The following is a 12,823-nucleotide window of genomic DNA, read 5'->3' on the forward strand; positions in this document are numbered from 1 at the left end:
GGTTTGGTAATGTCCAAGCTTTATCGTCCGATAAACTCAACTTGCTCCGTACAAGAAGAACGTCGATGAGTTTGAACTTGGCTGTCTCTTTTATGATACTTTTCGTTGTTTATTAGTTAATGGGTGGAAGTAAGCTGGACCTTGCATAATAGCTGCGAACGCCACTTAGGTGCAGTTGTCCTACCCCAGCCAGCCATAAAGAGGTGGCGGAGCAATCACAGCTGGTTTAAGTGGAGGTTGGAAGACACAGCATAACGAGGTTATGAGCGCTTGTCTCGGTCATGAGGGTTTTCTTCAGGAGATGTTCACGTCGCTGTGTCCTGTAATCTCATGAGGATTGCGGTTCTCTCAAGACAACCTTCAAGAATAGTATTTGTCTTGTAGTCCTCGTATATCACATGTCATTCTTGTTCTCTTGTGGAGACGCCCATAGCTGCGCAAAGAGCTAACTCAGCCGCCAATCTGGCGTAAGCTTCAATTGGTATACGTTTCTTACGTCACTGTGCAGTCTCACCATTCCAAGGTTCCGAGTTCGTATTCCTGAATATCACTACCACCTTCATTTCTTACCCAAAACCTGAGACGGCCAAATTCTCAACAGTCTCAACAAGGCCCTTCTTTCTCTTGAGAGCGGCAGGCAAAATTCCGTGTCTGATACAGTGTATTCACTAAAATTCAGCCCACCAACACAAGCTCAACTTGAGCTCTGGGCAGCTACAGCTTGTCCTCTCCCATACCCTTCAGCTTCACATACCTAGCTTCAACTCCCAAGATGTCGTCCAACGAAAAGACTCAACTTGATAAGGACAAGTTGAAGGAGAAACTTGAACAGAAATTCGATCTCTCTCACTTCGATCCTAACACCGTAATACGTGGCGCTCAGCTCACTCTGGTGGGAGGTGAGTACCACTATATTGGCATCATGCCGTTTGTCCATTATTGACCACAACAACATAGCTCATCGAGCATTACAGAATCCGGCACTCTTCACAACCGACCACTATCGTCAAGCTGCCATTGCAGTTGTGGCAGGCCTCGCTATTAGACTAATAGTCACGATACCTGTAAGTCTCACTACCAGTATGAGCAGAAAAGCAACCATACTGATTGCAGTATCAGATTGTCGGGGTCAAAGTATTATTATGGTTCATTTCATTATTTGTATCTCTTGATGCCGTCACATGGGACGATACTCTGGTCGGCGGGCTTGACTTTGTCGCAGAATATGTCCTACAAGTCCCCTTCTTCCTCATGGCTCTCATGCGTTATGTTGTACCAACCCTCGATAACCTGTAAGTCAAGCACGAAACATTACGGAACCCATGACAGTATCTGACCATCCGCAAATAGCTTCATGCAGTCACTGCAATGGGTTGATATGACCTATGTTCAAAAGCACCGGGGTGAAAAGCCCTCAGAGCTTCGGGAAATGTATTATCCTAACCTCAAGATGTACCGCCCGTCCGACGGAAGTACGCATTCCGAGAGTACCGCTCAGGCTGTCTCCATGTTTCTCTACCGTTTCCTTCGCAAGGGTGGTATTTCTCTAGCTGTTTTTGCACTCTCATACACACCATATATAGGTCGATTTGTCCTGCCCGCGGCCAGTTTTTACACCTTCAACAACGCCGTGGGCTTGGGACCGGCTTCAATTATCTTTGGCACAGGCATTTTACTCCCTCGAAGGTATCTGGTCATCTTCCTCCAGACCTACTTCTCTTCCAGAAGTTTAATGCGAGAGTTGCTTGAACCATACTTCGCTCGTGTTCACTTTACAAAGGATCAAAAGCGAAACTGGTTCCGCAGTCGCGAGGGAGTTCTGTTCGGCTTTGGTCTGGGATTCTACATCCTTGTCAGAATTCCTCTGGTAGGCGTACTCGTCTATGGCATTGCCGAAGCATCCACCGCATACCTGATCACCAAGATCACTGACCCACCGCCTCCCCCTCAGCAGATGAAGGAGTTTGCGGAAGGACAGCAGAATTGGTCAAACAAACATGAGTTCTTAAACCTTTCACTAGCCAACATTGACTCAGTCCATAACCCTGAGTTCTCTAAAAAGGCTAATTGAATGGCAAAAACGTCGTCTTCGATGTGCCCGAACGGAAAGCAGCTACCCGGTTGAGCATATGGCCTCCTATCATCCGGAATCAATTACCAGAATGAATGTGTAATGAATCATATTCTTATTCAAAGTCAAAGAACCATCCCAATGCTTCCTTGCAGGGGCATAGAATATCGGGAATTGGTCCTGTGAGTTCTGTTGCTGTGCTGGGCGGGATGGAACAATCGAAATCGTCGCAGGCAAACGCTTAGGAGACAACGTCAACAAGTCTCTTCAGACATCCTTTGAGAAGCAATACCGGCCATTACCCAAGTTTTGCGTCAGGCATCCAATGAACAACACAATTTTCTCATGACAATTGTACCAATAGATACCTCAAATTCAACCATGTCAAGACAATCCTTTTCGCTGCATCTCACCATCTGTCTGACCGATTTGGGTCACTTTGAATAACCTCACCGGTGCGCAATGGTTGCAAATAAATGTATTGTCTCGGTGATTGAAGCGCTATCAATGTTCAAGAAACTCAACAAACTACTTGAAATGTCTAAAAGTACTGAGACCCATCAAAAGTTTGATGCCTCTATCGTCCTCCTCACCAGTCCGGAATAATCGAGAACCTCTCATGAGCAGTATCTGCACTATGCTGCCTCATAACCTTGTCACCTTGGCCGATGAAATCACATCCAGGTGTGTCGCACTTCCGGAGCACGTTGTCACCTTCGTCTTGGATTTCACTCAGATCCACATGCCCTGTTAGTTCTGCGTGTTTCTGCCCTTCGCGCTGGCCGCTGCCTATCCAGTCACATCCAGGCACATCACATCGTAGAATCAATCCTTCCGTGTCAGTGTAGTAGTGCGCCTTGTTAAGTTTCTGAACGAGCTCTCGGGTCTTTTCGAGTACCTCATCGTCATCAGTCGGCCAAACAGTTCGATCCATCTCAGGGGGGTAAGTAGGCGAGTCATGTGGGTAGTCAGACAGGCTGAAGGCGACTCGGTCATAGTGAATTCCTGAATAGACAAGAATACAGCGATCTCTCTTATCCTCTCCGAAATTGATCAAGTTTTGGGCCTGGGATCGTCAATGTCAGTAAGGAGCCGCACAGCAAAATATCTCGACTAACCTGGACATCAAACGTGCAGATCTGGATATCGAAGATGGAGGACAAGATGCTCAGTTCAATACCGCCTCCCCATCGATCAGGGTCTTGAATACTGCGGCAATATTGGCTAGGAGGACTACCGAGGACAGCTTCTGAGTAATCCTTGGGATGTTCCACAATGTAGTCTGCCATCATCCTTCTCAACCGCTGAGCGGGGATCTGATCTTGCAAGGCGCCGCCAAAAGCTGTGAATAAACAGCTGTTATCGCTGGGCATCACTCTTAGAACTTTGTGTCGTCAACATTAATAGTCTTTCTCTTAGTCAACAAAAGGTTATCACTTACGTAGGGTTCCACCCTGTTCTGGCCACGGAACGTTGACATCTTCTGGGCTCTCATTCCTTTTTGTTGCTCGAGATGCCATTGCTTGATGTTGGGCAGTGCCAGTTTGAACCGGCGCAATAGGTGCGGGTGGTGGTACGTCCTCGGGTACAATGGTGAGTGTCTCACCATGAAGACCAAGAGATCGAGCAATTTGATCACTCTGACTAGCTTCAAGAGCCTTCATAGCCATAGGCGGACCATATTTTACACCAAAGTTGGCAATTCCTGTCTTGGCTCGAAGTTCATCAAATAGCACTTTAACAGTGGCATCATCGGGTATCTCGATAGTACCGGTACCGGCTGGACCTTTATAACGAGCTCGCATGACGATGAATATGTGCAAGGGCTCAAGGTTAAGATGACGATTTCTTGAGTTTTGTTGCTTCGGATAGCAGTTGATTAATGTGCTTAGATGAAAGTTGTTCGAGGTGAGTGAGGGAGGGGCTGCTCTACTTTGAGGCGAGGAATTGAAAGGAAGCACCAAGAAAGGGAGGCACTGAATCCGTTTTAAGCTGTTTTTGGAACAATAATAAAATAGGTCTCCGAGCTTGAGTGATAAAAATCCAAATCTGTGTAAATGAATCACAAAAATTATAAGGCTTAATAGAGCCTGAGTGAATCAATGATATGGATGAAAGCTGGCACCAACATCTCAACCATGTGTTAGGTGCCAATTGGGACCCGCTTTATGGAATCGCACAGTCGCTCTAACCAATTACGGTACGGGAAGTCGCGCGCAAATGCACGCGCTCTCCAGGGCAGTCGCACTTTCAATCAAGCTCAGGAACAGTACATACTCTTGAATTACAGCTTCCTCACGCTGCCGTGATTGCGCAGCACAACCTGTCTCAGCAACAGAATACCACAACATAGCTTAAATTGACGAACGCGAATAGTACGCGCCGTTCCTCGATTACAGCCGCATTGCGATCGGACCCAAGTGGTCTCACGAGCCTATCATGTCCAGTCGGAGGGCGAACGCGCCAGAGGTGCGCGAATCGATAGAAGCGAAAACAGCCTCCGTGGACGTCGAGATGAGGCATACACCGGACGATGATGTCGATGCCGAAGGCGACCCTGACGTAGATATGGACGCGGAAGGTGACGAAGATGCCGAAGGTGAAGAGGATGCAGAAGGTGAGGTGGACGATGAAGGCCGTCCCGATATGTATCGCTTGATCCATAATCTCTCGACCTATCTATGCAGTGTTGAAGACGAGTATGCTTCCCCTCTCGTATGTAGGAGAGGATTGGGTGATTCTGACAGAGTTATAGTGGCGAGCACCTTGCTGCTGGCTTCCAGCGCATCCCCAATAGACGAACATTGCCCGATTATTTCGAAATCATCCCCGAGCCCATTGCTTTCAGTACCATCCGAGTAGGTTTTCTGCAGTCTTGGTAGTCGGCATTTGAATCATTGACCAAAATGATAGGGCAAAACTCAGAAGAAGCAATACGGCTCATTTGCCGAGTTCGTCAAGGATGTTGCGCAAATCTGTCACAACGCCCAAGTTTACAACCGCCCCTCCGCTCCTATTTTCGGTGCCGCAGTTCGTCTTCGGGAGATTCTTGTCCAAGAACTCAAGAAACTGGTAGAAAAGAGCCACATCAATGCCAATGATGCACAATTGCCGGATCTTGGCGAATTACCTCCTGCGGAAGAGTCTCCACCAGCAGAGGACGACGACGAAGAGGAGGAAGACGAGGAGGATGATGAAGATGAAGATGAGGACGAAGATGATGACTCGGACGATGAAGGCGGACGACGCAGGGGACGAAGACGACGTGGCGCTGGTCGAAAAGATCAGGACAAAGACTACGAAGATGATTCACACAAACGAAGAGGCCGACCTCCAAGTGTTCTTACGCCAAACGAAGCCCGAATCGCCTCACTATTGAAGGGATTACGAAAGCCTAAGGACGCTGGAGGAAATCTCCTTGTTCATCCTTTTGAGAAGCTACCAGACAAAGCAGCTGTCCCCGATTACTATACAACGATACTAAACCCCATTGCTCTTGACAACATCAAGAAAAAGGCCAAGCGGAAGAAGTATCAAAGCATCGACCATGTACTTCAGGACCTCAATCTCATGTTTGAGAATGCCAAGCGGTATAATGAGGATGACAGCGAAGTGTACAAGGCCGCGGTTGAGCTACAGAAGGAGGCCATCTTTTTAGCTGAACAGGAGAAGGCCAAACCCGATGACGATTTCCGAGACGAAGACGGAAAGTTACCGTTGGCAGAGATCCAACATAACGGGCAGCCCTGGAAAGTTGGTACGTACATTTTGGGGATATCATCGTGTAATGCGTCCCCTGTGTTGTCACGCCACTAACATGAATATAGGTGATTGGGTTCACATCAGAAATCCTAACGATCTGGCCAAACCCACCGTGGCGCAAATCTATCGAACTTGGCAAGACCGCGCTGGCCAACGATGGATCAATGCCTGCTGGTACTACCGACCAGAGCAGACAGTGCATCGATATGAGAAGCATTTCTTCGAGCATGAAGTCGTCAAGACAGGGCAATATCGGGATCATCAAATTGAAGAGGTCTTGGATCGATGCTTTGTCATGTTCGTGACACGCTTCAATAAAGGGCGACCTCGAGGATTTCCTCTGGACAAGGAGATTTATGTGTGTGAATCACGCTATAACGAGGAAAAATTCACATTCAACAAGATCAAAACGTGGGCAAGTTGTGTCCCAGATGAGGTGCGCGAGAAGGACTATGAAATGGACCTCTTTGATGTGCCTCGACGCATGAAGAAGATTCCCAGCCCTATCAAGCATTTGCTCCGCGAAGATGCAAAGGAGACAGATGAGCTCCCCAAGCCAACATGGGGAAGCCCAAATGCCCCGCCTATTGTCGGAGCTGTACATCGCCGTAAACGGGAGGCTAATGTAAGTGAAGCGCATTTGTCTTTTCTTTTCTTCTGTCCTGTCATGCCATGCCATGATTCGGCTGGCCGCCATTGCATTCGTTATCAGCAAACGAACGCCCTGCAGGATCCCTGCCCACGGACGCCTTTTTTTCCCTCTCAGCTTCAACGCCTGCTTCTTGGCCGTGATTCGTGCCTCAGGCTTTCATTCGTCTCACTTTATTGTCGTACGCAACTAATCATAACTTTCTAGGAATCACCACCGCCAGTGCCCACCCCTCCGCCGCAAGCCATGTCGGCGGTCCCACTTCCTGATGCTGGCGCTGATTCTGGCCGGCGCGCTTCAATGTTGTCAGTGCCTGGTGGCATACCTGGTGATCATTCTGGGAGGCATCCTTCGATATCCTATCCTGGGGGCCCTTCACCTTCGCCTGTTCAGTACAATGCTCATATGACACCTCACTTTCAGCCCGTCACTCCTGGGGCCCAGCCCGCACAAGTTCAACAGACTCCAGTCCCTATCCCACATCAACCTCACCTGGGTGCTCAGCCTCAGGTGTCTGTACGACCTGTGCAATATCAACACCAACCTCAGCACTCACAGGCAGGGTTTGCACAAGGATTCGCCCCTAACTATGCGCAATCGGTGCCTCCTATCCATCAACAAACACCTATGCCAAACCACATGACCCAGGTATACAACCCAGTGCAGGCCACTCCTGTCGCTCGCAGTCCTATGCCGGCTGGTCCAGGGATGCCTATGCAGGGTGGCAATGTGTACAACCCACCAAGACCACCAGAGGTCTACGCACTTCCCGACAATATGAACGATGCCATGCCAAAGGAGTTGCGAGAGGCATTTCAACATGATAGTTCTGGTCGAGTTCTCTTCTTCACTGCTCCTCCCCTCGACAGGCCCCACAAGGGCATCTCACACGAAAGTGCTGGCCTAGGACACAGTGCCAAATATCTCGCTGGGCGGAAAGAATGGTTGGCCGACAGAGAGAGGAAGAGGAAGGAGCGCGATGAGCAGATCGGGAGCAACTCAAACAAGAAACTCGAAAAAGATGCAGCAGATGCGCGCGAAGCGAAGAAAGAGATCGTTGCACAGGCCAGTGATGCCATGGTCAAGTGGTTGGGACAATACAATGAGGATACCCAGAAGTGGAAAGAGAAGGCAGGGCTTGAAGGTTGGCGTGAGGTGAAGCCAGCCAACAAAGAAAATGGCACTGTTTGAGACTAGTGAGCAGCAGTTGGGGAACAAACATGGATTAAAGGCGCCCAGGTATCCTATTCAAGATCAAGAGGGCGAAAACTAGGTTAACTTTCTGTGTGTTAGGATTGGAGTAATGGCTAAATTCACCAAATAATATCTTCGAACGATTCTGAGACAATGTGTGGTATTGGACTGTACTGATCGACTGACGAGGTGTCCCTTTCATCTGCATCAGAGACTTCCCGGCTGGCCAGATGACTTTGGCTCTTTGTTGGCCTTTCAACTAGCTGTTAGCAAGCCATGTGGCCAGAGTTCTTTTTCGTCAAGTTGGCCATGTCTTGCCTTCGCGATCTAGATTTGTAGTCCACCACGAGACGCTGAACGTTGCCCACATAAAGCAGCGAGACTGTAAAATCACTGCTATGGGTCGGGAATGTGTTACGAAGCTCGTAAGCCCTAATCGGAAAGCTGATGACGAGTCGCTTGACATTTCATTTTGGGATGTGGTCAGGGCCGTGGCAGATTGCCGGAATGATCGTTGATACTGAATATCTGACTGCCTGGCATGCAGCCTTGAACAAATTTGCTGGGGCGGACTGGTCCTCGTTTGAGCACACTATAGGCCTCGTGCATCATGTTTGTGCCATCTCTACCCTAGGCTCGTTGGCCACTGTCTTCTTCCGTCCATGTCCGAGTTCGAACATGACCCATTCGTAAACCGCCCATTGAACAGCATTCACTATGAAAGCTCGCACGCTACAGACAGTCAACCCTCTGAAGAAAACACGAGAACCTCCCTCCTGGTACGCCTCACGTGCGACTTGTATTGCGCCAGCCCGTTTGGTTCGTGACGCTACGTTAGGTTGTAGAAGGGGTGCTGTTTCTGCTTGTCCGCCAAGGGTCTGGGTCTGGACTCTAGTTTTGATAACATCGAGTGGAAATATGCTCGCCCAAGTTGCGACACCAGCTAGTCCTCCGCAGAGGAGAACTTTGGCGGCCTCATGTTGCAGCGAGGTTTCTTCGCCCTGTTCCGTGGCCAGCCAACGAGTAGTCAGCTCGTAGGACCAGAAGTAAAAGCCATAACCAACACTATCCCGGATAGCAGTTACAGTTCCGCCGAAGTAAAGCCCTCGAGCGCCTTCGTTTTTCCAGATATCCTTAGTGATAGCCCAGCTTGAGATTGGGGAGGATGCCAGCTGCGCTCTGCACTTGATCAGTTCGGTGGGGGTGCTAACGACCCAAGTTGCAAAACCGCCCACCGCGCCAGCTAGCCAGGTATTCCATAAGTTTCCAGATGTTGAGAATACGTTATTTAATGCCGCCTCCGTTCGGTTGTAAGAAACGAAGAGCAGGGCGTTTAGAGCACCATAACCGAGAATTGGTGCTGCAGTTCCGGTCACCAAGGAGGCGTATGATCCGAGATATCGTGTGCTAAAAGATGCACTCTGATTAATGGCTGAAGCTGCCGCCGTTGTTCCTGTAGGGATCGAACAAACAGGCGGGTTCGTCACTGGGCTGGTATGTTGTGCTTGAAGTCGTACTTTGATCACATCAAGAGGATTTCCGATAATAATTCCAACAGCACCACTCAGATAACCAGCCCAGAAATCGGCCGACATTATGAGACTATTTCTGTAGACTCTATAGGCGAGAGAAGAGGATCGATATTCCTTGAGACCTTACGCTGAGCCACAGTGATAGTGCTCAAGACGCCGAGGTAGACGAGGCCCCAGGCCAAACCGAGCCGTGCAAGAGGAGCTCGATTTGCAGTAGCTTGTACATTAATTCGACGAAATCGAGTGAGATATTGCCAATGCGCAAAGTGTCCAGCAACAGTTGCAGTCAAAATTCCAGTGCGATGTTGAGCAATTGCTACTTGAAGAGGGGTCGGTCCAGAGGATTGACGGTCGGCAAAAGTATCCCCACCGGCCGATCGGCTTTGATCGGAGTTGGAGAGATTGACGCTTGAAGGCATGTGTTAGTGACCCAGGGTCTTTCAGAGCCGCATACTGAGAAAGGAGAAGGATCAGCGATGACCTACCCTGACGACGTTGCAACAAATGGGCTTTCAGTTATCATCTTTGGGTGATGTTTGGCTGAGTGAGATGGATAAGAAGAAAAGGAGAAAGGGAGAAGATATATTCCTTGCCACCAGTTTCGGTCCCATCATGAACCGAACGATAAACTTGATTCTTCGACCGATTCCCGATGGATCCAATGTTACCTAAGCTAGTGGAGGCTTTAAGTCCAAGCTTTCGGCGGTTTCGGGGCCTTGCCGGGATGGAATTGTAAGTTAAAGCTAGTGGCGGCTCACGTGATAGCGTGTTTCTGCCTGCCGTCGCGTCGAGTCACTGACATCGCGCTTGCCTATTTACCCTTCATTGATTCTTGTTGGGGTGGCAAGAGATCCTTTACACCTTGAACAATCTCTTCAGAAGTCTTTGAAACGATAAGACATTCAAGATGGGAGCAGTGTGAGTGTCAGGACGCCTTTGCTCGTTGTTGCAAGCTCTAATACTCAATTCAGGTCACCTCTCGTCGCGACGCCACTTGCCGGCAAGGACAAAAATCCAGGCAAGCGAATGCCAACGCCTTCGTCAATTGACCGTCTTCATAAACCATTCAAATGCCCCGGTGTCGCTGGAAGAAGTCCGGCTGTTGATCGACCGTCCCGCAAGCGAAGAAAGGTTGATTATGGTGGTGCCGACGGCGAAGCAGATAATGATAAACCCTACTCCAACGACGACAGGCTTGCGCTTGCCACTCGAGACATCAACCGATTTCCAGTTTTCCAGGCCAAAGATAAAGGTCTTGTTTTTCGCAAGGCCTTTTCTGTACCATTGAAGAACAAGGACAGCGCTGCATACAATCCCAATCGTGCCCCTCCTACTTTGGGTCTCCGACAAGGTGCAGTCTTCATTGCGAAGCCGCTACACGACCCCAGTGGTGAATTCGCAATTGTTCTTCATGACCCAACAGTCGACGACAAACCAAAAGATGTCCCCAAGGCTATTGAGCCCGCCAAGACTGAGACTGCTGATGGGAAACCTGACGCCCCACTCGTACATAAGAGTCTTGCTGAGATTCTCGGAATCAAGAAGAAGGTGGACGGTGAACACCCTCGGGTTCCAGTCGTGATTGACCCGAAGCTGGCCAAGATCCTTCGTCCCCATCAAGTTGAAGGTGTCAAGTTTATGTATCGGTGTGTTACTGGTCTGATTGATGAAAAGGCCAATGGCTGCATTATGGCCGACGAAATGGGTCTAGGAAAGACTCTTCAGTGCATCTCTCTGATGTGGACACTACTCAAGCAATCCCCCGATGCTGGAAAGCCAACAATTCAGAAAGCAATCGTTGTTTGTCCAGCCAGTTTGGTCAAGAATTGGGCCAATGAGTTGACGAAGTGGCTTGGGGCTAATGCCATTAACCCATTCGCCATCGATGGAAAGGCCTCTAAAGAAGAACTGACGCGTCAACTTCGACAATGGGCAATTGCTAGCGGTCGAGCCGTTACCAGGCCAGTCATCATTGTTTCCTACGAAACTTTGCGATTGAATGTCGAGGAGCTGAAGCACACAAAGATCGGCCTGCTTTTCTGTGATGAGGGTCATCGTCTCAAGAATAGTGACAGCAATACCTTCAATGCTCTCAACAGTCTCAATGTTTCGCGGCGTGTCATTCTTACAGGCACACCCATCCAGAATGATCTCACGGAGTATTTCTCGCTCACAAGTTTTGCAAACCCTGATCTGCTCGGCACACGGCTGGAGTTTCGCAAACGCTACGAGATTCCAATTCTCCGAGGCCGAGATGCTGCTGCGTCAGAGGAAGATCGTAAGAAGGGCGATGAGTGCACTGCGGCATTGCTCAGTGTTGTCAACAAGTTCTTGATTCGCCGTACAAACGACATTCTTTCCAAGTACTTGCCCGTCAAGTACGAGCACGTTGTGTTCTGTAACCTTGCACCCTTCCAGTTTGACCTCTACAACTACTTTATCAAGAGTCCTGACATCCAGGCTCTCCTGAGAGGCAAGGGAAGTCAGCCTTTGAAGGCCATCAACATTCTCAAGAAGCTCTGCAACCATCCTGATCTTTTGAACATGGCGGATGATCTGCCAGGCTCAGAGCAGTGCTTCCCAGACGACTATGTACCCAAGGAATCCCGTGGTCGAGATCGCGAGATCAAGTCCTGGTATTCAGGCAAAATGGCTGTGTTGGACCGCATGCTGGCTCGCATCCGCCAAGATACAAACGATAAGATTGTGTTGATTAGCAACTATACTTCGACACTGGATCTCTTTGAGCGAATGTGTCGCTCTCGTCAGTATGGATGCTTGCGACTCGACGGAACCATGAACGTGAACAAGCGTCAGAAGCTTGTCGATCGGTTCAACGACCCTGAAGGTGACGAATTCGTCTTCCTACTGAGCAGCAAGGCTGGTGGGTGTGGTATCAATCTTATCGGCGCGAACCGCCTGGTGCTATTCGATCCCGATTGGAACCCGGCTGCTGATCAACAGGCGCTTGCCCGAGTGTGGCGTGATGGACAAAAGAAGGACTGCTTCGTGTACCGCTTCATCGCAACGGGCACTATCGAGGAGAAGATCTTCCAGCGCCAGTCTCACAAACAAAGTTTGTCTTCTTGCGTTGTCGACTCGGCGGAAGATGTTGAACGGCATTTCTCTCTCGACAGTCTCCGGGAGCTTTTCCAGTATCGGCCAGATACCAAGAGCGACACTCATGAGACGTTCAAGTGCAAGCGGTGTAAGCCTGATGGCAAGCAGTATATCAAGGCGCCGGCCATGCTGTATGGTGATACCAGTACATGGAACCATTTTGTCAACGAGGGACTGAAGCCCATCCAGGACTTGCTCTTGAGGCAAGAATGTGGAGAGTCCGAGGTTTCTGCTGTTTTCCAGTACATTTCTCATTAAGTTGTCAGCTGTGTCTTTGATGATTCATGTTCACGAGGCATGCAGGGCGTTATTGTGGATTAGCGATATTGGAGGGTCATTATCTGTTTTAAGGAGTTTCATGCCAGACCTGTTTAGGTAGACAGGCTTCACTGCAAAGTGCATTTAGATGGTAAAGCACTGGTAGAATACAAATTACTATAAGACACCCAGAGCGCATTGGGTTTTGTACCAATTCTCCGTGCATTGCGTCGTGAG

At 49.2% G+C, this 12,823-nt stretch overlaps 5 protein-coding genes across 5 annotated transcripts; 3 read left to right on the forward strand and 2 right to left on the reverse strand.

Annotated features, from left to right (window-relative positions):
- Window positions 1-772: 772 nt before the first annotated feature.
- Window positions 773-2,071, forward strand: BKA55DRAFT_510516 (uncharacterized protein; the record flags this gene model as incomplete). The annotated part of the gene is made up of 4 exons (XM_046187608.1): window positions 773-899; window positions 958-1,064; window positions 1,120-1,292; window positions 1,351-2,071. 4 exons carry the CDS (start codon window positions 773-775, stop codon window positions 2,069-2,071), a joined length of 1,128 nt encoding a protein of 375 aa, XP_046049697.1.
- A 294-nt stretch (window positions 2,072-2,365) lies between these two features.
- On the reverse strand, window positions 2,366-4,189 carry BKA55DRAFT_338548 (uncharacterized protein). The gene is made up of 3 exons (XM_046185747.1): window positions 3,513-4,189; window positions 3,190-3,455; window positions 2,366-3,137 (listed from the first exon to the last, which is right to left on the reverse strand). Exons 1-3 carry the CDS (start codon window positions 3,874-3,876, stop codon window positions 2,661-2,663), a joined length of 1,107 nt encoding a protein of 368 aa, XP_046049698.1. The 5' UTR covers window positions 3,877-4,189; the 3' UTR covers window positions 2,366-2,660.
- Window positions 4,190-4,510: 321 nt separating this feature from the next.
- BKA55DRAFT_509298 (uncharacterized protein) lies at window positions 4,511-7,673 on the forward strand (the record flags this gene model as incomplete). The annotated part of the gene is made up of 5 exons (XM_046187516.1): window positions 4,511-4,770; window positions 4,827-4,929; window positions 4,985-5,828; window positions 5,899-6,458; window positions 6,690-7,673. The coding sequence occupies 5 exons, from the start codon at window positions 4,511-4,513 to the stop codon at window positions 7,671-7,673; spliced, it is 2,751 nt and encodes a 916-aa protein (XP_046049699.1).
- Window positions 7,674-8,284: 611 nt separating this feature from the next.
- Window positions 8,285-9,271, reverse strand: BKA55DRAFT_510869 (mitochondrial carrier domain-containing protein; the record flags this gene model as incomplete). Its single annotated transcript, XM_046187649.1, has 1 exon — window positions 8,285-9,271. The coding sequence occupies one exon, from the start codon at window positions 9,269-9,271 to the stop codon at window positions 8,285-8,287; it is 987 nt and encodes a 328-aa protein (XP_046049700.1).
- An 844-nt stretch (window positions 9,272-10,115) lies between these two features.
- BKA55DRAFT_688947 (P-loop containing nucleoside triphosphate hydrolase protein) lies at window positions 10,116-12,586 on the forward strand (the record flags this gene model as incomplete). The annotated part of the gene is made up of 2 exons (XM_046199290.1): window positions 10,116-10,126; window positions 10,180-12,586. The coding sequence occupies 2 exons, from the start codon at window positions 10,116-10,118 to the stop codon at window positions 12,584-12,586; spliced, it is 2,418 nt and encodes an 805-aa protein (XP_046049701.1).
- Window positions 12,587-12,823: the final 237 nt, after the last annotated feature.

This window comes from Fusarium redolens (assembly GCF_020744475.1).
Source record: "Fusarium redolens strain MPI-CAGE-AT-0023 chromosome Unknown BKA55scaffold_7, whole genome shotgun sequence".
In the NCBI taxonomy this organism is placed as follows: Eukaryota; Fungi; Ascomycota; class Sordariomycetes; order Hypocreales; family Nectriaceae; genus Fusarium; species Fusarium redolens.

Bases quoted from the DNA above. Each gene is read 5' to 3' on its own strand.
- BKA55DRAFT_338548 (XM_046185747.1), bottom strand. From the start codon at position 3,876: ATGCGAGCTCGTTATAAAGGTCCAGCCGGTACCGGTACTATCGAGATA. The intron at 3,456-3,512 runs GTAAGTGATAAC...GACGACACAAAG, and splicing joins AGAACAGGGTGGAACCCTAC to TTCTAAGAGTGATGCCCAGC. The intron at 3,138-3,189 runs GTTAGTCGAGAT...TGACGATCCCAG, and splicing joins TCTGCACGTTTGATGTCCAG to GCCCAAAACTTGATCAATTT.